Below are 24,496 nucleotides of genomic sequence, written 5' to 3' on the forward strand. Positions count from 1 at the left end.
CAGCGAATGGGGGGTCGTGCGGTATGTTTGCATCACAAACTCGTGAATACAGACAATTTCTTCAATTTCCCAGGGGGGAAGATTGATTTGAGTAACCCCCAGACATCCCATCCTTCATATTCATGGGCGGGTTTGAAGATTGGTCCATTGTAGCCATGACTGAACAGGTTGCAGCAAAGTTAGAATCGGTAGAGGGCACGCAGTAGGCGTATCCCTTTAGTCACACCGAGACAATCGCTGTTTGGATCATATTGAATCTGGAATCTATTTGCAAGATTTCCCGAGGCCCAACTGGCTTATTTCCGCATGAGAGGCTGGATTACTGACAAATAAAACTTCATTACGCAGATGACATCCTCCAGCGTGAGATCTTGGTGAAAAGCCACTGCCTCCCTAAATGGGGGTTTTAGTTCGAGCCTTAGTGCTCACATAAGATGCATGCAATGTCCACTACCTGCATATATTGATGACCTACTCCTTTACTGACGTATAGAAATTGATCTCCTAAGCTTGTGACAGATGGATTGTCCATTAGACATATCACATCCCTCGTCACCTCGCACAATTGAACTATGGAAATTTTGGGCCAATTCATAACTTGGCGGGCAATTTATAGCCCAGATTACAATTTAACATCAATTTGGGAGACTACAGCCCCCCCTGTAAGCCGCGAATAGCGGCCATATCAGCCAACCAGGCGGGCCGAGTATCCTCCGCGGGGTATGCCCATGCATCACCTTGCAGGTTATCGTGGTCGCGTAACAGGTTTGCACAACATTGGTACATGATGTCCTGGGTCTTCCCGAGATCGTTGAAAGTAACACCACTCCAGGACTCGTGCAAGTTGTTCAAATCCTTATAATTCTCGAATAATTTCCTCATGGCCGCTAGTCAACCAAACATCAGCATTCCGCCCGAGCATGAGGCTTCGTTCGAAGCTTTCACTCAATCTACTCAGGAAAAGGGGTTGTTGGATCGGCCCGAGAGTCTGGAAAGCCGAGATCTGTGCGACGGGCTATCAGATCCTCCCACCCTTTTGTACGTTATGTACACGAAATCTAGTTTGTTCCTATTAGTGCTAACCCCACTAGGCGATTTCTAGTCGCCCGTCGATTTGATCCCGATGATGCTCTCAAGCAGTTCCAGGAGGCATGCAAATTCCGTGAAGAGAAGCATATCCTTAGGCTTTATGATTTAGTCGACATTGCCGATTTCGAGGAGGCTCGTCGAATTGTGAGGATTAGTTGATGTTGAGAGTATTAATATATGCTGACATGTCCTCCAGTACCCCCATTGGACCGGCCGCAGGGACAAAAAAGGGTCACCCATTATCATGCTCGACTTGGATTGCCTTGACAAAGATGCCGTTGCACGCTGGGAAACGACGCGCAAAACCAATCGCTGGATATATTCCCAATCCGAAAAAATCGAAACACCAACTCCCGACATGTTGCAACTGGCCTCTGTATACCATGACAGTATCGTTCGGTTCATCCTTCCGCTTTGCTCGATGATGACAGACAGGCCAGACCCTTCAGCCCCGGTGACTAATTCGATCTATCTTGTGGATGCATCCAATTTGGGCTTAAAGCAAGCATGGGGGTTGAGATTCTTTGCCCAAGAGATCAGTGGGCTTTTGTCGACATGTTACCCAGAAACTATCCAACGTGCCTTTGTAAGTTGCTGATTTATCTGGCTTAATGGCATTACACCCATAGACACCCACTAATGATGATTATAACAGGTATGCAATGCGCCCTCGTATTATAGCACAATCTGGAGGTACATCAAGGGCTATATGGACCCTCATACTGCAGAAAAGATCGAGGTGCTCATGAGTCCGGAGGTCCTTCCTACCCTCAGAAAGTATATGGACGATGCCAGCATTCCAATCAAGTTCGGAGGTAAATTTAAATTTACCTCTGGAATGCTGCCCGATCTCGATGATAATATCCAGCAACTTTTCAACCCAAATTCATCGAAGTCTCTGCCTCCTGGGCCCTTGAAATGGATCCAAGAGTCGGATGGTAGACAAACTGCATTGGCTGTTGGCAGCAATGCCGGCTCTGAGAGAAGCGATAAGATCGCAACACTTGATCGAGTCAGGCAATAACTTCAATGTTCGCTAGATTGATTGTTTTGGAGACCGATAAGATATGAATGCCTCAGGCCCTACATATGCCACCTGAGGCAGAAAGGTCTGTCTTCACTGACCGTTAGGTCCAACCTTCTTGTGTATTGAGTTTTACAACCGGGGACTGTGGAGATCAATAAAGGGGGAAATGAATGACAGCACGTCCAAAGAAAAAAAAAAAAAAAACTGGAGATCAGAAAACCGGAAAGTGAATCCACTGGTTTATCTTTTAAAGTGGTTGCGACATGACGCTATGAGGTCATGTAACCGTAGGTCCAACCGCTTCTTGGCAAATCAAATTAGTTCCAATCGTTGCCGGAACCTAGAATAATTAGGGGGATATTCCTTATCACATTGGGATATTCTGTGCTTCATATTGTCGATGTAACTTTTGCAAAGCATATCGGAATATGATCAAATATGATCAAATAAGATAAAATAAGATAAAATAAGATAAAATAAGAATTACAGAGAACGTGGTCCCCACTGAGGATGGACAGAGTGGACGATCTCTATCTTAAAGCAACATAGACCCTCATCTAGACCCACGGAGCCACGCTTTCTTGGACGAGCATTTCCTATTCCGGTTAGTTAAGTAAATGTCCATGTTTCCCGTCATGGAGTAGGTTGGATTGGCTTTTCAATCTTCGTCTTGCGATTCTTTTTCTCCTTGTCCTTCTCCTTGTCCTTCTGCTTGTCCTAATCAATGTCCGTTTTGAATATGAATGAGTGAACTTTATATACCCGTGCGCCCCTCACTCGTTATACCTTGAACCCTAGTCATAACAAGGCTAGTACCCCACCACCGGGAAATTAGTCCCAGGGGGCGGTATGATCGCACCGAGCTGCCAGCTTGCGATTATCACGGACGAATTTCACACACACTCTAGCTGCAAAGGCTGTTGAGAAAATGCCCGCCTTCAGGATGCCGCACATGATGACGACATTCAATTCGCGCGCAGGGCGAGTCGCGGTGCTCGCAGTCTTCTCTATCCTTGCCCTTATCTGGATTTTGCCCAAACATGAGGCCCAAGTGTCTCCAACCTTCTTTGCTGGGAATGGCTATAATAACAGTCACCCGATCGATGCTCTGATCGATACCGCGGAGACTGATCTCCGCGAACTCTTAGGAACCCAGGCGCACGACCTCGAAACCGCCGCAGAACAATATCGAGCGCGCCGCGGAAGACATCCTCCTCCAGGATTTGGAGAATGGTACAAGTTCGCAAAGTCAAAAGACTCATTGATCATTGAAGAATTTTTCGATCAGATCTATCACGACCTGATTCCATACTGGGCTCTCGAGCCGAAGGAATTGCGTCGACAAGCTAAAAGCATCCCGACCCGTATCACTGTTCGCAATAATACTGCGATATTGAAAACTGACGAGCCCAGAAATTGGATGGACTCATGGTATGATCTGGTCGCCAAATTGGAGGACGGACTTCCCGACCTTGATATGCCGATCAATGTCATGGATGAGACCCGACTCGTCGTCCCCTGGGAGGAAATCAACGAATACGTGCAGAAGGAGCAAGCAAACCGCGTCATGACGAAGCCGAGCCGTGTCATCCCCGAATATATGTCTCTGGCCGATTCGGATCACGATGACCTGGAACCCTATGATCCTGGTTTTGCAGTTCCTGGCGAGGGAGGATACTGGGAGATGGCTCGGGTGGGCTGCCCGCCTGGAAGCCCTGCACGCAACATCACCTTGCCCAAGGTGGATTTCAGTACTCCTCCTTGGGAATATGATAATTTTGAGAGAATGTCATACCATGGTTATGTGTCAAACTATACGCTGACCAAGGACCCATGTGTGCGCCCAGAGATGCAAGTTTTGCATGGCACATTCCTTGAGCCAATCTCTGTTTCAACCTCGCACAAGCTCATGCCACTGTTCGGCGGGTCCAAGCTACCCATGAACAATGAGATTCTTCTTCCCCCAGCGATGTACTGGGCACAGAATGACCATTATTCCGGTGGAGAGAAGGAGCACGGTGGTCCCTGGGCATCGAAATCAAACAAGGCTGTATGGCGAGGTGCTGCCACCGGAGGCCGGGCTCGAGAACCCAACTGGACGGGCTTCCAGAGACACCGATTCATGTCGATGATGAACGCGACATCAGTGTCTCAGGCCGAGAAGAATCAAAGCCACGGTATCAACTTCAGACTTCCAAACTATGCCGATTACAAGTTGAAGGGCGACGGTTTTATCCCCCAGCTTCTCTCGGAGCATACCGACACGGGCTTTAACCACCTAGTTTGCACTCCTTATAATGAAGCGGACCCGACCTGCCCGTACCTCGATCCCTATTTCGAGGTCGCACCTGGCATGCCAATGAAGCAGATGTATAACTTCAAGTATCTGCCCGATCTCGACGGGAACTCGTTCAGTGGCCGATACCGCGGATTTATGTTGTCCACTTCCCTCCCGATCAAAGCTACTATCTACAATGAGTGGCACGACTCGCGACTGATCCCTTGGATACACTTTGTACCCATGGATACCACCTACATCGATTTCTATGGAATTATGGCTTATTTCCTCGGCGGCCGTGACAAGGTAGCCCATAAGATTGCCCTTGCTGGGAAAGCTTGGGGCGAGAAGGTCCTCCGACGGGAGGACATGGAAATCTACACATACCGACTTCTCTTGGAATATGCCCGCATTTGTGATGATCGGAGGGAATTCCTCGGCTATGTCGATGATTTCAAGATGGATTGATTACGGTGATTGGTCTTAGTACGCATACGTGCAAATTCACGCCCGAAGTCCACCCTCCATAATTCTTAGCAGGGTTGGTTCATCGGGTATGACCTAAGACTTTTCTTTACGATAGGAAACATATGGTCTCGCCTGAGTCCTCACTCGGCTCCTCATCATAGGAACACCCGACTCTGCTTAGGCTTTCTTCGCTTCGTCCTCTGGGCACTGGCCTCAATGTCTCCATTCCTGCACCATAGGCTCTTTCCTTTCAGACTTCGGTCTTTCTCTTTCGACCTACCTTCTTGTGCCCTAATACGTCCTATTTCCATGTCATGTTTGTTTTTACTTGTTGATGATTATTGATACCATGGGGAAACTCCTTTCTTGGCTAGTGCCTGATGTACATAAATTGATGATTTCTGCCATTTATGATTTGTTCTTTTTTTTCTTACATCGTTGCTACACACAGATAATTCCTAACTAAAAAGAAGCACTATCTCCCAGACCCTGGCACTCTGCCGCACCTTACTCCTTCCACTCATCTCTCCCAAGCCTGACAATATCAGCCTGTTCCAGAACCCAATAGTTCGACGGGGCTTTGCCCTCTTCAGCCACACGAGCAGCTGCTACAGCTGCTCTACCAATAGTCGTTTGATTTTGACCTGCTCGCGCAAGTTAACTCTGAAACTTTGGAAACTTTCAAGTATTGATCAGCACAGCCATACCAACTTTGTCCTGGACACCCTGTCCAAGCTTCTGAAGGCCTTCGACAAACTTTTCTAAAAGGAAAGACTTGGATTCCTCCCGTCCGATAATCATCCCCGGTCTCAGAATGATAGCATTGTCAAAATTAAGCTCCTTGATGGCATCCTCGACGCCAACCTTCATCTTCGAGTATGGAACCCAGCCCCAGAGGAAGCTTCTAGTGCCTCCACTAGAAATATAAATGTATGTCTTCACGCCTGCCTCCTTAGCTGCTCGAGCATTCTCGACACATAAATCATGATCAATCTTCCACTGATTCTTGATACTACCCGCTGTCGCTGTTGTAGTACCGACAGCATTAAAAATTGTCGATAGCTTCGGGGATAGAGATGAGATCATGCCTCCCCATTTTGAGGTGTCGCTTTCCTCGAGTGCTTCGAGCTTAGCTGACTGCGCATTTGGGAGTCTCCGGGAGATGGTCTTCACTGTTGAAAATGTGTCTGTCGCGAGGAGTGTAGCCAGGATCTGAGAGCCAACTGCTCCAGTGCAGCCGAATATCGCTGCTGTTGTCATGATGGGGGCTGTGATATGGGCGCTGTCTTGAGAGAGATGGTGACCTTCCAAAATAAGGGAGGTGGTCCCAGCGTTTGCATCTCCGATCTCTACAAATGACGTCATCTATATTACTATTATGATACAGAGTATATATCATAGAAATATACATAGGGTATTAAACTCCGGGAAATCTATAGACTACTATAACAGCGTGCTCTATATAAAAGTATTATTATAGCCAGCGAGAAATCGGTCTAAAAATTTGTGAGTAAATTGTTGACTTCATTCTTAAATATACCTACAAACGCGTAAAGTGCGAGGACTTGAAAATTGTTTAAGAATGGTTAAATCTCGTCCAATACATAATCCTCGAAAATGGGATAGATCTAGATGATATATATAAGTTTGACAAGTATGGTCCGCGGTAGGCTTAATTGTAACCGCGAATATTGATCAAGCTAAGGCTACCTCTAGGAGAGCCAACGCTACTACTGTTATAGAGATATAGGCTTTGCGGAAAGGCCAGGCACTCTTGCTATATGTCGGGATTAATCTTCAATTTATCCGTCTATATCGAGGTATATGCCATTGTGGGACTCACCTATATCTTGTGTTATATAGAACATGGGAGACCTACTTAGCCGGCTTTAGGCGATCCAGCTTATGCGCTGCTAACAGTAGTTGACCTTTTTTCGATTGTCGTCTCTATGATTGGATTTTCACCATTTCACCATTTTTACCATCGTGGAATGTCTTAAATTCGTTATCGGGATTTGGAAGAGAAGCACAAGAACTCGCAAATCTTACGCCCTGTGCGGGATTTTCCGCCAACCTCGCGCCCTACTACATGGCTTGATTCCAGGTAACCAAATACTACGTTCGCAGATATATTTAAGTATCAAAATCTTCCTAATACAATTCACAGATTCAGAGGTCACCAAATATAAAAATCCTGATCATTTCTCCAGTCAAAAATGAACGAGCTTAATTTTCGCGTCGCGACCGAAGAGGACGCGGCTCAACTCCAGCAGTTAGTGGAATCTGCGTTCCGCGCCGAGGACAGCAGAAAAGGCTGGACAGATGATCTAGGTCTCTCGTCGAGCTTCCGCCTCGATGTCCAAGAGATTGTGGCCATGATCACCAAACCGGACAGCGTCATGTTGATGGCAACCAACGACCAAAATACGCTCGTCGGCTCGATCGGGACTTCCAAGCGTGACCCAAACCACGCTCATCTTTTCATGCTCGCCATTGATACCAGTCAACAGCGCGGCGGCATTGGGCGACAGGTCTTGGCATATGCTGAAGACTATTGCCAACGGACTTGGGGTGTCACAACCCTGGGATTAAACGCCCTTTCGAATCGCCAGCAACTTATCTTGTGGTATTCGCGTCGTGGATACAAACCGACGGGTGAAACAAGCCCCTTTCCTCGCGAGAAGTTCGAGAACCTGGTGTTGCCAGATGATCTTTGTTTTGTGGAATTTGAGAAAGTACTGTAAATAGAGATTTATTTTCTTACATGGAAACTGTTCGGTCGGACTTTCCTTCACCAAGCGCGCGTTCTAGGGTTTGCTCTTTCTGATACATTCCAAGCCCTGTTGCCTAAATTATCGTAATTACTTCAGTTTCTTTCCGATCCTAACTCTTTGGACTCTTTGAACTTCTTACTCTACTCCATTACCATACCTAGATTTAGCCCTTCCCTAGGGATGGAGAGCACTACACAGGCATCCGCCGACGCGGATGAAAATATGCGCCTGGCGGTGGAACGATTCCGCATCGAGATGGAAGCCTCCAATCGGCAATTTCTTCAGGACCGAATCGACGAGATTGAAGCTATGAATCTCTCAACCGAAGAGGAGAAACTATTCAAGATAAGGGAATACTGGTCTGATCTGACAGTAAAGCCCGATGATGCATGGATGGCTACCGCTCCACCAAGAATTGCCCGTCAGTGTCGCGAGGAGGGAAACGTCACCCGATTAGCTGATGTCAAAACGGTATATCATCGGCATATGGACGGAGCCAGCCCTCCAAAGTTGTCAGATGAGTGGCGCCAGGTGTATTTGGACACTGTTCAAACTGTGTGTAATGAGATGGCCTTTCGAGATGAAGAGGACCACGATCTTGAAGTCCCGCCCTGCCATGATCTGGGTCTCTTCCTCAAGTACGCTAGTTCGGTCCGGGATCTGGACTTTCGCTATGCAGGCATGGCCCCTTTCGAACCACCTGGAATGTATTCTCCGGCATCTGATATCTCCCAGGGCAGAGAAAATCTGATAGAAAGCCTACATAACTATCATCTTTGCGAAGAATCCTTCCTGTGTGCCAACATGCATAATGACCTGCAAGTGCGGGTTGGCTTCCAAACGGGAATTGGTATCAAGTATAAACTAGGCGGACATGATACGTGGTACAGCATGTATCTCTACTGTCGACGGTACGTGGAAGACTCTGATCACAGCCACAAGGACTGGGCGTGGCGAGTGGTCATTTCTGATGCCGAAGTTGTGGGTAACCCCACGATAGTCTACGGGCAGAAGCCAAGATTCGACTCCATCGTCGAATTTCTGGACTGGTACAGTAGCTGGCTGGGACATCTAGACATGGGTCAGGTTCGGGAGGATGTCGCTCTAAATTGTGGTGAGGGAATATGATCAGTTCGTTCTTCACGGGTGGAGGCAAAATGGTATACTCTTGGTCTCAATGGAAAAGTGGAGGATCTCTTGCATACATGTAGGTGGCAATGCTCTCTGGATAAAGCTATGCCAAGCTTTGGTACACCCGTGGATGCATCCTTTCGGGACCAATGATCGACAAAGTTCATCAGAATATACATGTAACTATGTATGTAGAAATCAAATAATAACTTGAGCTTATCTTTTACACAGCGTAAAGAAAGAGCGTCACAGCTGAATCCAATCTCTGGGCTTGACATATTTCACGGTTAGTTGGGTTTGCTGCAGATGGTCAATCGGCTACTTGGTTGCCTTCTCCAAATCCGCAGCCCAGAGAGCCGCGCCAACAGTGTTCGTAAATGAAAACGCGATCGAGGCAAATGGTATCATTTCCAAAACAAAGGCTGCAATTCCAAGTCTGAGGGGACAAGTCAGTATGTGACCAGATAGCACCCGAGGAGAAAAGGGAACGAGATGGAGTTTACGCACCCAGTGTACGCTCCCTGGTTTTTCTTCACCCACTCCTCTCGCATCGTAGAGTCCCAGCCCTTGAGCTGGAAGTATCTGGCATGAAGTACCGGTCCTGCTCTTTTTCCCTGCATAAAGATATACAACGCCGTCCCGACCACAGGAATAAGGTTCAGGGGCAGGTAGAGCAACGATCGCAGCAGCGCTCGTGGGTTCAGCCGCGCGAGAGGGCGGGTAAATATCTTACCCAGCCTAGCCATCGCATCTTTCCCTCCCGATCGGGGTTTCATCTGGCGTCCTTGTGCTACGAGTGGCTCCTGGTCACGCGCGACCAATGTGCCATCAAAGGTATCGATCAGGGCGTCTTCGACGAGGAACGAGCGTGAGAGGACGTTTGTTATGGCGGAACTTTCGCCAAGGACCAGAATTGCTGCGGAAATAGCAGCCAATGGGCCACTAGTGAAGGCCATGATGGCCATCTGTGGCACGTATGTGAAGAAGAACATGGCGGACGTGACGCCTACTCCCAGCGTGATAGTTCTGCCGGCGCGAGATATAAAAGGGCGCCAGAGGTCTTTGTGGGTCGCAAAGTAGATAATTCCCTAAGATCCATTCAATTGCAGTCAGAGACGGTCGGAAATAACTCTCCTCGAATGGTATAGCTACTTACCTTGAACGGATACAAGTATGCGCCCGACGTAATTACATCATGAGCAACTGCTTGAGTGTTTTTGGCTTCGGCAAGCACTGCATCTTTGATCTTCTCAGACATGGTGTAGCCTACAAATTAGCAGCATGGGGTGGGAAAGAATGGGTTTTGGAAATCGTGGGGGGGTGAAGATGATGACGTAAATATGCAGTTCGACCTCGAAATCATCCATGGATGCAAATATCCGCTTTGCTCCTACCGCTCCTAGCTTCCTACGTCCCCGTTGGTCTATTTCTGCCCTAATTCTTATTCTGGCCTTCTCATTAGCCTATTTTGTCCACCGCTTACGGGCCGTTCTGCTTGGAACGGCATCCTATCAAAAACCCGTACTTTTCTACAATAGGGGTGAAGCCACCCGTGGACGACAAATCATCCAGGGAAATGAAAGACGTCGTGCTCTGGGCGCACTCCAAGATTCGTCGACATTGGCAACTGAGAGCCAGACAGAATATCAAACGTCCCTGGTGCAAGACTTAACGGTACTTCCGAGCTGAACAAGCCCGGATTAACCAGTTGCCACGCCCACGCGCTGGACGGGGATAGTGAAAATGATGCTGGTGCGAATCCGGCTACATTTGCTGCACGTTGGTTTGTCAGTCACATGAGGTGGTATCAAGAAATGGATGGTCATTCTTACCATCAAAATCAAATGCAGTGATAAGCCTCGTCAACGTATCTCGACAGCGCATGACGGTTTCACTGCCCTTGTTCAACCCACCTAGGATCTCCACAGCTGTCTCGAGCAGACCTCGTAGTTCAGACACGGAGAAGGCAGATAATTGTCCGGAGTATGCGGGGATTCTTTTTATCAGAAGGATTCCCAAGACCGCCAGGGATGAGTTGAAAGCTGCGCGTAGTTAGTATCTAACCAAGCGCCATAAGAACCAGGGTATGCATACTATAATAACAAGAAAACCACCATGCCCCGAGCAAATTGCCATCATTTTTGGAACCCGACAATATGTTATTACTGATTTGCAGGATATCGCCACATGTGCGGACCAAATCCGCCAGCAAAACAGCACCTGAATTCCGCAGCCATTCCGCCTGGTGCTCGTTTGAGGCTGTCGTACCCGGCAGATCGAGGAATTGACTTAGGACTGGGCGTAGAATAAGTATTCTCGCACCGAGGAAGCGGAGAGAAAGTAAGACGCGGAGTCTCATGGTTCCGGCTGTCAAAGGGACATCATCCACCACCTCCGGGGAGGATATTATTTGTAGAGATGGTGGTAGATTGTCCTGCCACTGGGCGAGTTCCCAGCGTAGTTTGGAGATCTGATTAAGGGTTTCACTCATGGGGAGACGGGTGCGGAACCCGAGATTTTGATCGTAGAGACGCTCCAGGGCGTCACCCATGATGTGAGTAATGGACCTATCAAAATCAGTCAACGCTGGAAAGGTCTTCACATGGGTATGAATATTTGCTTACATCATAGCATCAAAATAAGCCAAGCTGGATACGGTAACACCACTGGGCGCATTGCTGAATGTTAGATAGGGGCTGACCTCGGGTCTCACATGGGATAAGGGAATCAAAGGGGGCCGTCCGTAAGTCACGCTCAGGAATCTTTTCATCATTAGTATACTTCACCATATACGGAATTACAGACACATACCGATCATTCATAACACACCAATACCATGATCTCCTGCGCACTTCCCGATCGATTTGCGAGATGCTCTTTAAGTTCATGACGTGAAGACCAAGCTGGTATGCCCCTTTCACAGCCAGGCCATGTAACGTCCAGGCAAGTGATGAAGATGTAGTTCCTTCAAGGTACGCCTCCATCAAAAGGAATAATTGCACTGAGTATGTCAGTATGGGTTGAATGTAAGATATCGAGTGTGTACCATACCCATTTCTAATGAAAGACGCCCCAACATATCTGATTTTACCAATTCCATCGCTCTCTCGAAGTACATACTGGATCTCGTAGCCCTTTCAATATTCGGTGAGGTTGCCGTCATCACATTTGTCGCGAGGGCGAACACGACATTTAGACTCCCTAGCCAGGATCTCCGAACACTCCGAGTGCCGCCAACTTGCAGCTTCTTGTACATGTCTCGGAACGAGTCTTCGTGGATACAGGGAAGCATCAGATTGACTGTGGTGAAGAACAAATGCAACAAGGCGTTTGCTTCCATTTGAGGAGGAAGCGCGAAGGGATCGACGCGAACTCTTCCCTTAGTCTCAGGCAGACTGCTGATACCCGATGGTCTTCTCAGGAATGCATCGAAGCGATTGTCGTTTGATTGGTCATCGGTGGAAACGTCTGTGTTTAAGAGAGGTAAATTGTCGGACGGGTTGACTGGATGGCCAACGGCGTGAATGATGAGCCGCAAGAAAGCCACATTAGATGAAGCGCCTTTTAAATCTTTAGACAGGGCCCCATAAAATAATTTACAGGGATAGATCGAACTTTACCGAAGTATTCTTCTTCATCAGCCCCATCTCTGAGTGCCACGGCGCCCATACCATCCACTTCATCGTCTTGATCCAACGGCCCTTTCACTCCTGGACTACGTCGGGATTCATAGTTCTCCTGAATTTTGGGAGAGGTGGCTGTGTGAATTTCAGGGCTATCGAATTGCTCGTTTAGGCCAGAAAGCCGCAACATTTTTTCAATTGCCTGTACCCGCTGCTCGAGCAGACTCCCCTCTTGCCTATACCGATGAGTTTAGATCATAAGGTATCCCAAACAGTTTGACTCACCGCTCACTGATTCCGGGGTTAGTTATTGCTACAGGCTGGCTGTACGGCTCCTCATATCTGCACTCCGCGCCCATATCTTCGCATGTCGAACATGGCCGTGCGCCATCACACTGTGATATTGGAAAGTTGAGCCATCAGCTCCAGAATATATCAATGGCGATTGTATAACATACACGAGACTTGCGGAACCTACAGGACCGACATGCCACAGATACTCTCTTGCGTTTGGGACCCTGTATTTTTGTCTGTTGGGTGTGATCGGAAGCACCCACGGACGGGGTCGAATACTGAGGACGCTGGTCTGCCATGGGATAAATGTGAGAGGAACTCTCAAAAGGGAAACCTCGGAATAATATGCGACGTCGGGAAGTTGCAGCAGTGAAACACTGGGTGTCCTTCTAACCAATCACCGGGCAGTTCATTTGCGAAAACTGCACCGCCTCCTTTTTCTCCTTTTCTCTAAAAATACCATTTGACTTCGACTTAGCTGACTAGATCTACCCCTAGGTCCCGCTAAGCCCGAGCTAATTTTCAATTACCCACTATAGTATGTTCTGGAAACCTGGAGGGTAATAAGAGTAGGGGAAAATGTTAAAATTGAAATATTATGAATGTACAGAAATACATGGATGCATCGTGGATCTAGTTAACCCCGGCCTGCAGATCCTCACCCTCAACCCAATTCCCATGCAATCCCTGCCTTAACCGAAGCGGCATCAGAATGACAGCCTTTGCCCTGGTGAACTCTCTCGTATCTAGTAAGTGCAACTCGCTACACATGGAAACATAGTTATTCACCAGAGCCATGACATACCCATCACCTTCAACGCTAGATCCGCGCCGCGGAATGAAAACTGGCTCTTGCACCATATGTGTCTTTCCAGGGAAGTAGCTTTCTGTTACTCCAGTTTCAATGTTCAAATGCGCCAGAGCGTTATACAGCGGGTATCCACCACCCAGTTGAGGCATGATGGTCGGGAAATCAGTTCCCAGGGCAGGGTTCATCAGATCGAAGAAGCAGTGCTTGTACGGCTTGGTGGTGAAGCGATCATCAATGCGGTAGAATTCCGAGTTGTCGCTTTGGAGAACCGCTGGGTTCACCAAGTCAAGCTCCTCGGATTTTGGGTTGATGGTGAACCGGGTTAGCTGAGAGTGGATGGAACTCGGCTCAGGGGATTTTCCTTGCGCATCTGGCCACCAGAAGAAGACATTCATCTCGCTTAGTCCGAGGTCGAGTATGATGTTGCCAAATTCGTCTTCATAGGCGTTGGCTACATGGCCCGGGAAAGAGTTTTGGTAGCGAAACCACTGGGAGAGATGACAAATTATTAGATGGCGGAAGGAGAGTCACAAGGTGTAGGGAATATACCTTGAGGTCGGGTGGCTTTCCTCCTCGTCGTGGAAGGACTCCAACATAGAATGGAGTTTCAGGGCTCCACTGCCAGTGCTCGCCGCCCTGTTTCATCCTCTCGATGTCGCAGAGTTGAGGAATGATTGGGAAAATGACCTAAAATAGCAGGATGGAACAATATCAGAAGAGAGTTTGCAAAAAAAATACATGGATCACCACTCACCCAGTTCTCGGTGACCGCAAAATCGTGAATCATAGCCAAAACAGGCGCAGTCAACCACACAGTTTCCATGAACTTAGCGTCGGGTGCAATGCGATAATAACAGATATCAGGCGTTCCATCCCCCTTGGCTTCGTATCCGAAGCAGAGCATCTCACCTGTGCGCGGGTCGAATTTTGGGTGCGCGGTGAATGTCAAACTGGGCAACTGTCCATCGAAGTCGTACAGGCCGGTTGTCTCGAGGGTGTGAGGATCCAACGCATATGGCGGGGCGTCTTCCTTCAGGGCCAGCAATTTGCCGTTAAAATGAACGACGTTTGTGTTGGCTGTGGTACGGATCTTAAATTCCACAGCATCGGTAAATTTGTTGCGGTATTTGCCTACATAAATAAATGAGCTTATTGGTTCTTTATAACCTTATGAACGGCTGAGGGGGAGTACCAAGCAATGCTCTTTGAGCCTCTCGTTCCCGGACAAATTTCTCTGTTCGGACAAAACGCTGCTTGAAGGAGACTGAACCATCTTTGATTTTGAAGGCGCTGATACTGCCATCGCCGTTGAACCACTGTTTTAGTGTCAGCTATCCTGCTATTTTGGAACTAACCATCGCATGAAGTCGCTTACTGGGTCATTCTCGATGAAGGGCGAGAATTGAGGGTCTGGCATCACCCGGTAGAATGTTCCATCGATGTCTTTCGGGATCTCACCATACACTTCTAGATTCAGAACTTCTCCTTCAACTCGGCATGGCTTCATGAACCCTGAAAATTGTGGGCGGTTTGGGAAGTCCTTCCGGGGTTTTTGAGAGAGAACAGACATTTTGATTGTTATCTCAAAAGGAAAGATTAGATGTAGTAAAAACAACCCTCAGTGTGGGTTTTGTAGATAATGTGTCATGCAAGAAATAGCTTTGTATTTAATCATTGAGTCAAATATGTTGAGGGGAGTACAACCTCGTGTGATCTACAATCGCGGGCATGCGGCTTGTATACCCCCGGTATCCCCGCGGACTTCAGCTTTTCGGAGCCTCCTCCGGGCCATTTCCCGCTTACACATCATACAGTGGAACCTTCCAAAGTTGGAAACATCCCAACAGGTATAATCCCCAATGATGAGTAGAATTTAATTAGCCGTATAACTCATCCGAAAGTGCGGCGAGAACTGGCGAGTCCATATCAGTAGCCGAATCGTGGATTGACCGCGGGTGAGCTTCCCCCGCTATCCCCAGCTGCTAGTAGCCTATTTCTGCAAATAGTAAGAGCTGCAGTTTGCCATGACCGCAAAAAAAGGGAATATGCATATAATGAGTATTTCCCATAGTTCCCTGTGGAGACGTCATAATCTTCAACTTGCGACAGCGACACAGTGGATGTGCAATCGACTACATGTTCACATTCGCACTTCTATACTGCAAGGGTCTAGATCAAGCCAGGCAAATACGAGTTTCCTGAAATTCCCGAATTGGTTGAGGTGCAGGAAACCGAGTACGAGCTAACATGCCACAAGCATACACATTAAGCACAGCGTAATCTTGGTAGGTACAATTGGTAACTTCACTGAATCTGGTAGTTTGTCAATATCCTCTTGTTTAATTTTCATCACTAGTTGTCGACTTAGGCTATATCACGTATTCGTGATCCTAATCACGTCGAGTACCGCCGAGCATAGACGCTGGCGAGGAGCATCGCATTCCGTTTAGTTCTCTTGGGAATTGATCTATGAAGTTCGGTCAGAAGAGTAGAGGATCTCTCGAAGGTAATAGCGGCAAATGATAATGGGTTTAGAACTAATTGGCCAACATTAACTTTGTCTCAACTTGGCAGTTGTCTAACCACTACAAAATCATGATATTCTTCAAATGCCATGGGCCTATTCCACATAAACAACGCTTAGAAAACACTACACGCATTTATCATATTTCAAGCCGCTATAGAAACACCGCAGGTTATATCAATGGCCACGGTAGTGAACATATTTGGAAGCTCTGTGGGAAATGGAATATATTGCAGGATCTCCCAGAAAGAGCAGCTGCTTGCATTCTCATGCGAGGTTCTTGAAGGAAAATGCCACCTGCTCGTTATTCGCCGATAGAGTATCTAGGACAAGGTGGAAGTACAGGGTATTGAAACCCGGAAAACCGTCGGAACCCCATGATGGCGTGCTACCAAGGTCCGCACAGAAGTACATATTATGTTTAGTAAGCTTATTTATATGAATAGCGGATTTTGGTCATTTTAGTTAATTAGAGACATACATATATTTCATGCACCCCATATCTTGGCGTACAGCCAGATTTCTGTCACCTTACCTAACATGGCTCACTTTATACTCTCCCAATGCAGCGTCGCCGATGGCACCGCCCTCGCCGCCAATAGCATCCCCGCTTTCTGGGTTGACCCGCACTGGGTCTTGGCCTGGAGCCACCGGACCCTCGAGTACCACATTTCGCAGATAGCCCTACGGTTTCCACGAAACCTACTAAACAACCGGGAGACCTTGCGACACCAGAAAGCAGTGGACCCAGAGACGGGTCGTATACTCGGCTACGCCCGATGGCGCCTACCACCATCTCATAGGACAAGCCCAGATGATGGCACGCCGATATGGCCCGAGGCCCAGGTCCCGGCGGTCGAGGCTGAGAAGGAGGCCGAGATCCGGCGGATTGCTGAGACGGTTGTCTGGGATCCTAACGACGATGCCGACGTGCTGTTAGATCGTGTAAACGCACTCGAGAAGGAAGTGACTCCAAAGAAATCGTATATAAGTAAGTTACGTATCGGTGTGAAATACCTCCTAGTCTAACGCGTCGGTTAACAGCTCTGGAATACCTTGCTGTGCATCCGGACAACCAGCGTAAAGGGGTTGGGAGGGCCTTAGTGAAGAGCGGGGTGGACCAGGCGGACAAAATGGGGTTAGATATTTTCGTCCACGCTTTGGCAGAGGGGGCTGAACTGTATAAACGTATGGGATTTCGACTTATAGGAGAGCTCGTCCAGGACGACTCTGCGTATGGTGGCAGTGGGGTGTATGGAGTATATTTCTTCATCTATGAGCCTGGATCGAGGACTGAAACCGCAGGATCTACGAGTTGAATCAATCGGAAGATAGATAGAATGTTAGTGTGAAGTGGAGTGTCAAGTCTAGTAGACCCTGCCTCTTTAAATCTATTGTCACCCAACCCACTACTTGTCGGTATTTTATCGCATTATATAGCGTTGGATATTCGTATCCATCAGCTTCTATTTATTATGTATGCTTCATCGTATACCACTTGCCAGGAACCTGACATATTTTGAAGTAAGGCCAGTTCCATCCTTCCGTCTGCGACCTTTGTAAGGGTTCGGGTGCGTACGACACGATTGAGGAATAGGCACTCACGGTATTTCCCAACTCCTTCACAAACAAATCCGCCATTGTCACGGCTGGGCAATGTCCAGAGATCCAGAGGATAATCTGATCTGAGCACCATATACATAGAGCAATACTGGAACAGGAATCAGGATGGCTGCTACGCATCCAAGCACCGTACAGGCCCATTCGACCCCGAGGGCATCAAACTGACACATCAATCGTTAGTTCACAACCCCAATACAAGGTTAGGAAACTTCCTCACCATATAAAATGCAAAAAGAGGAAACACGCCGCCAGCAATCGACCGTAGGAACGTGTGTGCGGCAACAGCGGACGCCGATCTATGAATGATTAAAACAACTCCTTTAATTTGTGAGAAATGAACACTGGGTCACACTTACGTTTTCGGTCGTGCCTCAACTAGGTAAGCAATCGATGGCAGGAACATAGTCAACAATCCAAAACCAGTCAGAAGCCCAGAGAGAGTGGGAACAATCCAAGAGGTATGTTCCTTATAACCAGTCCAACCCAACCAGAACAATCCGGCCGAAAATGACATGGCTCCTGGTATGGCTATTACCAACAGCCATTCCGGCATCACTTCACCGCCGTTTATTTTCGCTTTGCGCTGTATCCACGGCTGGATGGCAAAAACTCCAATAGCACCAAAAAGTTCCCCGATGATTATCCCGATGAAGGGCAACCCGCCAACGCCCTGGTTCATACCATGGATCTTCTGGAAGATGATCGGATAGGCAGTCAGGAAAAGATACAGCAGACCGTAAACGAATGCGGCGAAAACACTCATACACAGCACAATCGGATCGAAAAGTAGCATCTTTAGCGGTCGGCTCACAAAGTCTATCCCAATCGTTCGTAGATCAAGCTTTAGTTCGTCGTGTTTCGCTCGAAGAGACCAATTGCCGGTTTCGCGCCGTAGTTTATCTGCTTTCTGCGCCAGTATCACCGGGTGATAAGATTCGTCGAGGGTAATAAGTAAGAGAATGAAACATGCAACGCCGAGTATTGCTGGAATATACGCCGTCCAGCGCCATCCGAGATGACTGTTCATCACAGTGAATCCACCAATAAAAGGTGCAGTGAGAGGTCCAGTGAAGACCATAAGGCAGAAGGCAACCATAGAGATACCGCGGGCCTGTCGTGTGAACATATCACCATAGACGGCCCCTGCTAAGGTTAAAGGCCCTGAACCGAAAAACCCAGTGAAATATCTTAGGATGAAGAGTGACTGGAGATCTTTTGATACCGCAGTTGCAAAAGAGAAGACCATAAAACCAAAGGTCGAAATCACGAGAGGGTAATATCGTCCTTTCAATTCTGAAAATGGTGCCCAACACAGTGGCCCTGATGCGAACCCAAAGACGTAAAGCGATACACCTAAAGTTGCAACCTCGCGCGTGATGTTGTAAATTTCCATTATGTTCGGTATGGCCACGGTGAAGATGCTGCTTGCCATTGCCACAACCATGGTGGTGAAGGCTAGTAATACTGCGATGTATACCCTACGCAAATTTGCGATCGGTTAGCTTGCTGAAGCATTTCGCAATTGGAATTTAAGGGACATACCGTTTGGAAAGGGACCAGTTGACAGGGTTCAAGGAGTCGTCCGGACCATCAAAATCCACATATTCCTTTGCCATTTTTCAGAGCCTTGTCAAGTTTCTCAAAAGTTGCTCAAAGTGAAAAGTATCTCATGTGTCCTCCACGGAGCAAGTCTTCTAATGCACCGAAACCCTTTTATAAGATGTCACGCGTACACACTGATGGGCATCCACTTTTAAAAAGTCTTACGGGGCAACTCTGCATTCTTTTTACATGATAAACAATTTTCACTTAGGCCCTGAATCACGAGAACGTTTGGGATCAGTAATCGAACACTAGGTACGGCGCATGAGTTTGACCGATCGGTAGGTTGAACTGTGGGGGTTACCCGACGGAGCCACAAATGGGATCTTCCCACCGACGAGATGCCGGCACTTTTTTTTATTACAGTGCGATTAATTGTAGAATAAGGGGCTCGTCGTGTATTCAAATAGTCAGACGGGGTTTCTTGCCAGTAGCTACTAGTATAACTTTACTAGTTAGGGCTAGTAAGAGAATTATATGTCCGAAAAAAGGAATTACAGCCTAGTAAACTATTAAGTAGTCAGGATTTTATTACTCAGGAGAACATCTGCCATCTCGAACAGCGTTATTTTCTACCATTCATTTCCCCCATATAACAGTGGGTAGGGGGTACTCCATATGTAAGACCCCAAGGCCCTGAGGGATACCAGAGTTTTAGATTGTGTGCCACTTGATGTAATAGGAAGACCGAGAGATGCTAGTCTAAATAGCGGCGAATATAGACGGCCTAATGAGCATCACCAAACAGAAATGAATGCGGATTTATGTTCAAATGGCTAAAGAGCAAAATAGCAGACGCATGAACAGAAGATTTTCAACTATTTAGGATAGGAGCCTGAAGATCTATGTGAAATGTTCTTTTTTTTTGGCTTCTTTTTTTTTGGCTTCTTTGCAGCGAATATTCTCTTCATTCACATTTATCCACACTAAGCAAGATCTGCAAAAGTTTCCAAATTGAGTCAATCACAGAAGAGATTAGACAAAACAGCAGTCTGGCCAAATAAACACGTAATCACAGGTCAATCTGGCTACCAGAGTCGGTTCATAATGTGTCTCGTGGCTTGGGAGGTAGAAGTGGTCTCCCATATGGCAGCAGATACAGGCTATGTATGAAAGTTGTAGTAAGGCCAAAGGCATGTATTTGTAAATAAGGAGGTTCTCTCTCCATTAGTAGTAGGTGGTAAGTGTCTGACTATAATGTATGACAAAAGATATATGGGTTTTTGACCTGGGCCATGTATAATAGCATAAATATAATATTCCTACAGTGAGGAGAGCTCCTATATAGTACTATGTACTTAAATCGACAATTTCAAGAAGAAAACATTTCCCAGAGAGTAATCAAGTCAGGAATGTAGGAATGATCACATTCAGCCAAAGGGGCTCCACCCTCCAGCCACCATATCGACCACCCTTTTAGTCGCTTCATCCAAGTCTTCTTTAGGTAGCCCCAATACATCATTTGCCAACTCCATTGTCCCTGCGAAATCGCTTTCCTGGTTGGTTGGCGAAAATGCACCTGCATAAAGCATTTTAGGAAAGCCCGTAAAAACACCCTTGGCCAACTCCTCAGCACCGTCTGCAAGACGCTTAGCGACACTCTCGTGACTAATCTCCCAATCAGAGTCTGTGGTGCCCAAGACACGATGCAGACTATCTAGCATATCGCGTTGCGAGACGCGGAAGCTATTAATCAGGACATCCTTATTCTTGAAGTCGGCAAGCGCAGGGGTGGATCCCGACCCCGGCAGGCTGAGGAGAGCGGCCAGCGCGCGACCACATTGGTCCCATGTGCTGACACTAATAGTGCGAGTGCCGTCATCGAAAAAGGTGACCTTCCGGTCTTTAATCGTAAAGCCAAACCATTGCTCTCCGCATGCTAGGCTCCATTCGTACCAGAAACCACATGGCAGTGTTACTGAGGAGGAAGCACCAGTTTGAGCGTCAGCAATTCGAGCGACAGCAGTCTTTCCGTATAAATCGGTGTCCTTCACGCCCTCGGGGCTGATGGGGAATCCGTATGCATTGGGCATGATATAGGCGATACCAGCCTTTGCGGCAGCTGCGGTAATTCTAACATGAAGGTCTTCGGGGGCTCGAACGCCAAGAGTAATCACAAGGAATTGTTGGCCAGTCAAGGCCTTGACAAGTGAGTCTTCGTCGTCGTAGTTAACTCGAACGACTTGCACTCCCTCGGGGACTTGTCCATCGCTACCTTCGCGGGTAAGAGCGGTGACTGTATGCTGCCCTGTTTGTAGAAGCGACTGAGCAAAGGCTCCGCCGATGCGGCCAGTAGCCTGGTGATGGTCAGCATTTTCTCCTTGAAGAGGGGCCGGCAAAATGCAGGGAGTGAGGCTGTAGACTTACTCCGACAATAGCAACTCGTGTAATAGGTTTCGTGGACATGGCGAAAGAAGTGATTGATGGAACTAGATCTGAATTTCTGTTTGACAGGTTGCACCGACAGTGATTTATATATTCAGGATAGCCCCGGAGTAAGCGGAACCACGGCCAGGAGATAGTCGGAGAATGGATCTAAGCATCGGAGTTGACAGTTAAAGCCGAACCTTGAACCACGGGTCGTATGTTGCTTGTCCCCGTGGGGCCGGCCCCATATTTGACGCCTCGACCAATAATCTACCTAGGTATGTGCACCACCCTGGAGTTAGGTAAATATAATGAGCATATACACGACAAATCTGTAGGCGGAGCAAAATACAAATACTCTGCCAGCCCATAAACTAGATACTTAACCTTCCAATAAAAGGATAACTCGGATCTAAGGCAGAACGAAGAGTTTGGACGTATGCCTATGGAAAGAGTCATGTACCCCTTCCTAGACACATCTCTAGTTCAGCTCTTTCTTTTGTGGTGCCCTAATGGGCGTAAGAGTTTTGCCCGATGGCAAGGGTCCACACTATTAGGAAAGGTAAGTCTGAAGCCACCTTTGAGTTGAGTAAAATTACACTTACCCATCCGTAGTTATCACACCGACATTGCTCGTAAACGGGGCAACTGAAGACAGAAACATGATCATTAGTATCCCACACTAGCCAAAAGGCTTTGTCTCCCAGATGACACTTACTGGACCCCTTCCATGCCGAATACCACATGCCACAAAGTTTCAAATACCCACCCAACACCGTAATTATCAACAAACGGAATACTCTTTTCGTCCACCCAGTTCAACATACGAATATAATCGCTTTTAGGTCGCTCTTGGATGCGTGCTCGGCTGACCGCAAACTGCGCACAGCAAATCCCTCCAATTGTGTCCGGAACATGCGCGTCTTCGCCAAATATGTCCTTGTATATCCTCGGAAAGTTTGCCCGCGCATCGTTGCTGTCAATGTCTTCTTGGGAGGGGCTATTAGTATTGATGTGAGCCGGGCACCCTGGGTTATTTGTACAGCGCAGGTTCAGATATCCCATCGCATTCACGGCTTCGAGGCGTAGGTTGGGCAGAGTGTTGCTTGTTTGGGGGCCAAATAGATCGTTGTGCCACTGGTCAGGGTCGGCATGGACAAAAATCGCGTATTCGGGGAGGTTGTCGTATAGGTCAACAATAAACGAGAGATAAGCGGAGGCTTCACGGCCGCGAGAGGAGTGTGGGGTGAGTAGTTCTTTCTCGGGTCTTTTATCCATGCTGTAAATAAACGGAGTATTATCGGTTCTGACCATGGGCATCCGATTAGTATGACTACCTGCCAACTGGGGCGCTTTTACTTGCTGTGTTTGAAGATAATCACGAAGCCATCTTAAGTCATCTCTGCGTGTCTTTGGTACTACCAACGCGACCTTTGTGGAGTGTGCGCTGTAGCTTCGGGTTCTCTTAGCAAGTTCAGATAGCGCCGCGGCCTTTTCTAGCTTTTCTGTTGAGTATTCTACTAATGTCAGCATGGGGCTGCACTGAATTTGATAATGCGAATTACCGAATTTTATGATCACGAGAACTGCGCAGGCAAATATCATGAATGCTGACAATATGGGTTGATGCCTAATCCATGAGATGATCGATCTCTTGACTCGCGCCGAATATACATGACTTCCAGATCTGCTGTGACTGAATTTATCGTTCATTTTGAAATTTATTAAGAAGTAAAGTGGAAGAAGGGGAATTTATTTTTCTTGTGTGACTGGTTATCTTCCACTTAAGACATGTGCTATGGCCTCGTTGGAGCCCCCATATCTCAGGGACCTCGGGAAGCTCCACATGAGGCTTCGCTTGGCCTGATTTGGCCTGATTTGGCCTGATTTGGTTCGATTGCGAACATTTGGGGGATTTGGGGGCCAGTCATAGATGAACCTCACGTTTCCACTCCTGGATGATTTCCGCCCCCATTTCTTCTTTCAGATCAAATTAATTCCCTAAAAATCGCTCTTACATTGTTTCTTCATATCATATGAAGTAGAAAGCTACCTAAAATATGAAAATACAAATCAAATCCTTACTTCGTACGTAGAAAGGGTATGCTATCTCAACCCGTATTCAAAGCATTCAAACGCGTGATTTTGTGAGATCAAAGATTTAAAATATGACCAAACAAGTTGTGATGATGCAGGCCCCGGGGGCCATGTGCTAGTTATTTTACTAAGCAATCGTTTTCTGGCACATTTTCTGACATATTTTTGTCTTTTCTGTGATTGCGTGCTGGGCCGTCTGCTAGACTCAAGGTCCCATCGTAATGCTATTCCTCGTCTTCCCGCCAATGGTAAACCCGTAGATCGTCATTGTATTTGCTAATTTGAGCACAGCACAACATAGAGCCTGCTCACTAGTGCCACAGCACGTCCGGAATTTATTTTGGCAAGTTTCCTCGGACCTAACCATCCTGGCTCACTCTTCTACTGACGTCGAGAAACGGTCTAAACACTTCTTGTGTACATAGAGACCAGGCGTACGACTCCTGGTGGATACTATGTTAGAGCGTTCTTCACTATGTGAAAATTGATGAAATCTGATGGCAAACTAAAGGATATTCACAAGCAAGCTAATCTCCATCCTCCGCCCAGATTCATATCGCCCGCTAGCAAACCTTTTCCCCCCTATCCGCTAGAACAGGCCTCCTCTCAAATACTCTCACGGTCATACCACATTTCTACGTAGGGACCCCCAGGAACCCCCGAGTTAGAGGTCCTCTGGGGGTACTGAAGTCTTCCGGATGTGTCTCTCCCACGGTAATGATCTGCGAGTGTCGGATCTCTTCAGGCAAGAGGAACCCCCCTTTAAAGGAAGGGGGATCCTTGTACTT

At 47.4% G+C, this 24,496-nt stretch overlaps 12 protein-coding genes across 12 annotated transcripts; 5 read left to right on the plus strand and 7 right to left on the minus strand.

Moving 5' to 3' along the window:
- Positions 1 to 880: 880 nt before the first annotated feature.
- N7455_006238 (SEC14 family lipid-binding protein) lies at positions 881 to 2,113 on the plus strand (the record flags this gene model as incomplete). Its single annotated transcript, XM_040959260.2, has 4 exons — positions 881 to 1,038; positions 1,092 to 1,233; positions 1,286 to 1,675; positions 1,745 to 2,113. The coding sequence occupies 4 exons, from the start codon at positions 881 to 883 to the stop codon at positions 2,111 to 2,113; spliced, it is 1,059 nt and encodes a 352-aa protein (XP_040810349.2).
- A 946-nt stretch (positions 2,114 to 3,059) lies between these two features.
- Positions 3,060 to 4,862, plus strand: N7455_006239 (uncharacterized protein; the record flags this gene model as incomplete). The annotated part of the gene is made up of 1 exon (XM_040959231.2): positions 3,060 to 4,862. The coding sequence occupies one exon, from the start codon at positions 3,060 to 3,062 to the stop codon at positions 4,860 to 4,862; it is 1,803 nt and encodes a 600-aa protein (XP_040810373.1).
- A 507-nt stretch (positions 4,863 to 5,369) lies between these two features.
- On the minus strand, positions 5,370 to 6,122 carry N7455_006240 (uncharacterized protein; the record flags this gene model as incomplete). The annotated part of the gene is made up of 2 exons (XM_040959197.2): positions 5,370 to 5,506; positions 5,570 to 6,122. The coding sequence occupies 2 exons, from the start codon at positions 6,120 to 6,122 to the stop codon at positions 5,370 to 5,372; spliced, it is 690 nt and encodes a 229-aa protein (XP_040810297.2).
- A 956-nt stretch (positions 6,123 to 7,078) lies between these two features.
- Positions 7,079 to 7,606, plus strand: N7455_006241 (GNAT family N-acetyltransferase; the record flags this gene model as incomplete). The annotated part of the gene is made up of 1 exon (XM_040959221.2): positions 7,079 to 7,606. One exon carries the CDS (start codon positions 7,079 to 7,081, stop codon positions 7,604 to 7,606), a length of 528 nt encoding a protein of 175 aa, XP_040810302.2.
- Positions 7,607 to 7,816: 210 nt separating this feature from the next.
- On the plus strand, positions 7,817 to 8,764 carry N7455_006242 (uncharacterized protein; the record flags this gene model as incomplete). The annotated part of the gene is made up of 1 exon (XM_040959224.2): positions 7,817 to 8,764. The coding sequence occupies one exon, from the start codon at positions 7,817 to 7,819 to the stop codon at positions 8,762 to 8,764; it is 948 nt and encodes a 315-aa protein (XP_040810284.2).
- Positions 8,765 to 9,085: 321 nt separating this feature from the next.
- Positions 9,086 to 10,025, minus strand: N7455_006243 (uncharacterized protein; the record flags this gene model as incomplete). Its single annotated transcript, XM_040959265.2, has 3 exons — positions 9,086 to 9,203; positions 9,275 to 9,855; positions 9,924 to 10,025. 3 exons carry the CDS (start codon positions 10,023 to 10,025, stop codon positions 9,086 to 9,088), a joined length of 801 nt encoding a protein of 266 aa, XP_040810290.2.
- Positions 10,026 to 10,331: 306 nt separating this feature from the next.
- Positions 10,332 to 12,983, minus strand: N7455_006244 (uncharacterized protein; the record flags this gene model as incomplete). Its single annotated transcript, XM_065605308.1, has 9 exons — positions 10,332 to 10,540; positions 10,600 to 10,809; positions 10,862 to 11,334; positions 11,392 to 11,529; positions 11,579 to 11,768; positions 11,819 to 12,328; positions 12,388 to 12,626; positions 12,676 to 12,785; positions 12,849 to 12,983. 9 exons carry the CDS (start codon positions 12,981 to 12,983, stop codon positions 10,332 to 10,334), a joined length of 2,214 nt encoding a protein of 737 aa, XP_065461162.1.
- A 334-nt stretch (positions 12,984 to 13,317) lies between these two features.
- N7455_006245 (carotenoid oxygenase family protein) lies at positions 13,318 to 15,065 on the minus strand (the record flags this gene model as incomplete). Its single annotated transcript, XM_040959193.2, has 5 exons — positions 13,318 to 13,983; positions 14,045 to 14,182; positions 14,250 to 14,626; positions 14,688 to 14,811; positions 14,871 to 15,065. 5 exons carry the CDS (start codon positions 15,063 to 15,065, stop codon positions 13,318 to 13,320), a joined length of 1,500 nt encoding a protein of 499 aa, XP_040810347.2.
- Positions 15,066 to 16,559: 1,494 nt separating this feature from the next.
- On the plus strand, positions 16,560 to 17,338 carry N7455_006246 (GNAT family N-acetyltransferase; the record flags this gene model as incomplete). The annotated part of the gene is made up of 2 exons (XM_040959275.2): positions 16,560 to 17,010; positions 17,064 to 17,338. 2 exons carry the CDS (start codon positions 16,560 to 16,562, stop codon positions 17,336 to 17,338), a joined length of 726 nt encoding a protein of 241 aa, XP_040810300.2.
- An 87-nt stretch (positions 17,339 to 17,425) lies between these two features.
- On the minus strand, positions 17,426 to 19,338 carry N7455_006247 (MFS transporter). The gene is made up of 4 exons (XM_040959184.2): positions 19,185 to 19,338; positions 17,999 to 19,120; positions 17,860 to 17,938; positions 17,426 to 17,803 (listed from the first exon to the last, which is right to left on the minus strand). Exons 1-4 carry the CDS (start codon positions 19,256 to 19,258, stop codon positions 17,663 to 17,665), a joined length of 1,416 nt encoding a protein of 471 aa, XP_040810342.2. The 5' UTR covers positions 19,259 to 19,338; the 3' UTR covers positions 17,426 to 17,662.
- A 1,177-nt stretch (positions 19,339 to 20,515) lies between these two features.
- On the minus strand, positions 20,516 to 21,845 carry N7455_006248 (uncharacterized protein). Its single transcript, XM_040959241.2, has 2 exons — positions 21,612 to 21,845; positions 20,516 to 21,541 (listed from the first exon to the last, which is right to left on the minus strand). The coding sequence occupies exons 1-2, from the start codon at positions 21,648 to 21,650 to the stop codon at positions 20,615 to 20,617; spliced, it is 966 nt and encodes a 321-aa protein (XP_040810365.2). The 5' UTR covers positions 21,651 to 21,845; the 3' UTR covers positions 20,516 to 20,614.
- Positions 21,846 to 22,092: 247 nt separating this feature from the next.
- On the minus strand, positions 22,093 to 22,889 carry N7455_006249 (DUF3431 domain-containing protein; the record flags this gene model as incomplete). Its single annotated transcript, XM_040959198.2, has 3 exons — positions 22,093 to 22,161; positions 22,217 to 22,259; positions 22,330 to 22,889. The coding sequence occupies 3 exons, from the start codon at positions 22,887 to 22,889 to the stop codon at positions 22,093 to 22,095; spliced, it is 672 nt and encodes a 223-aa protein (XP_040810361.2).
- Between the last annotated feature and the right edge of the window lie 1,607 nt (positions 22,890 to 24,496).

This window comes from Penicillium solitum, assembly GCF_028829755.1.
Source record: "Penicillium solitum strain IBT 25940 chromosome Unknown utg000004l_segment0_segment0, whole genome shotgun sequence".
NCBI classification, from domain to species: Eukaryota; Fungi; Ascomycota; class Eurotiomycetes; order Eurotiales; family Aspergillaceae; genus Penicillium; species Penicillium solitum.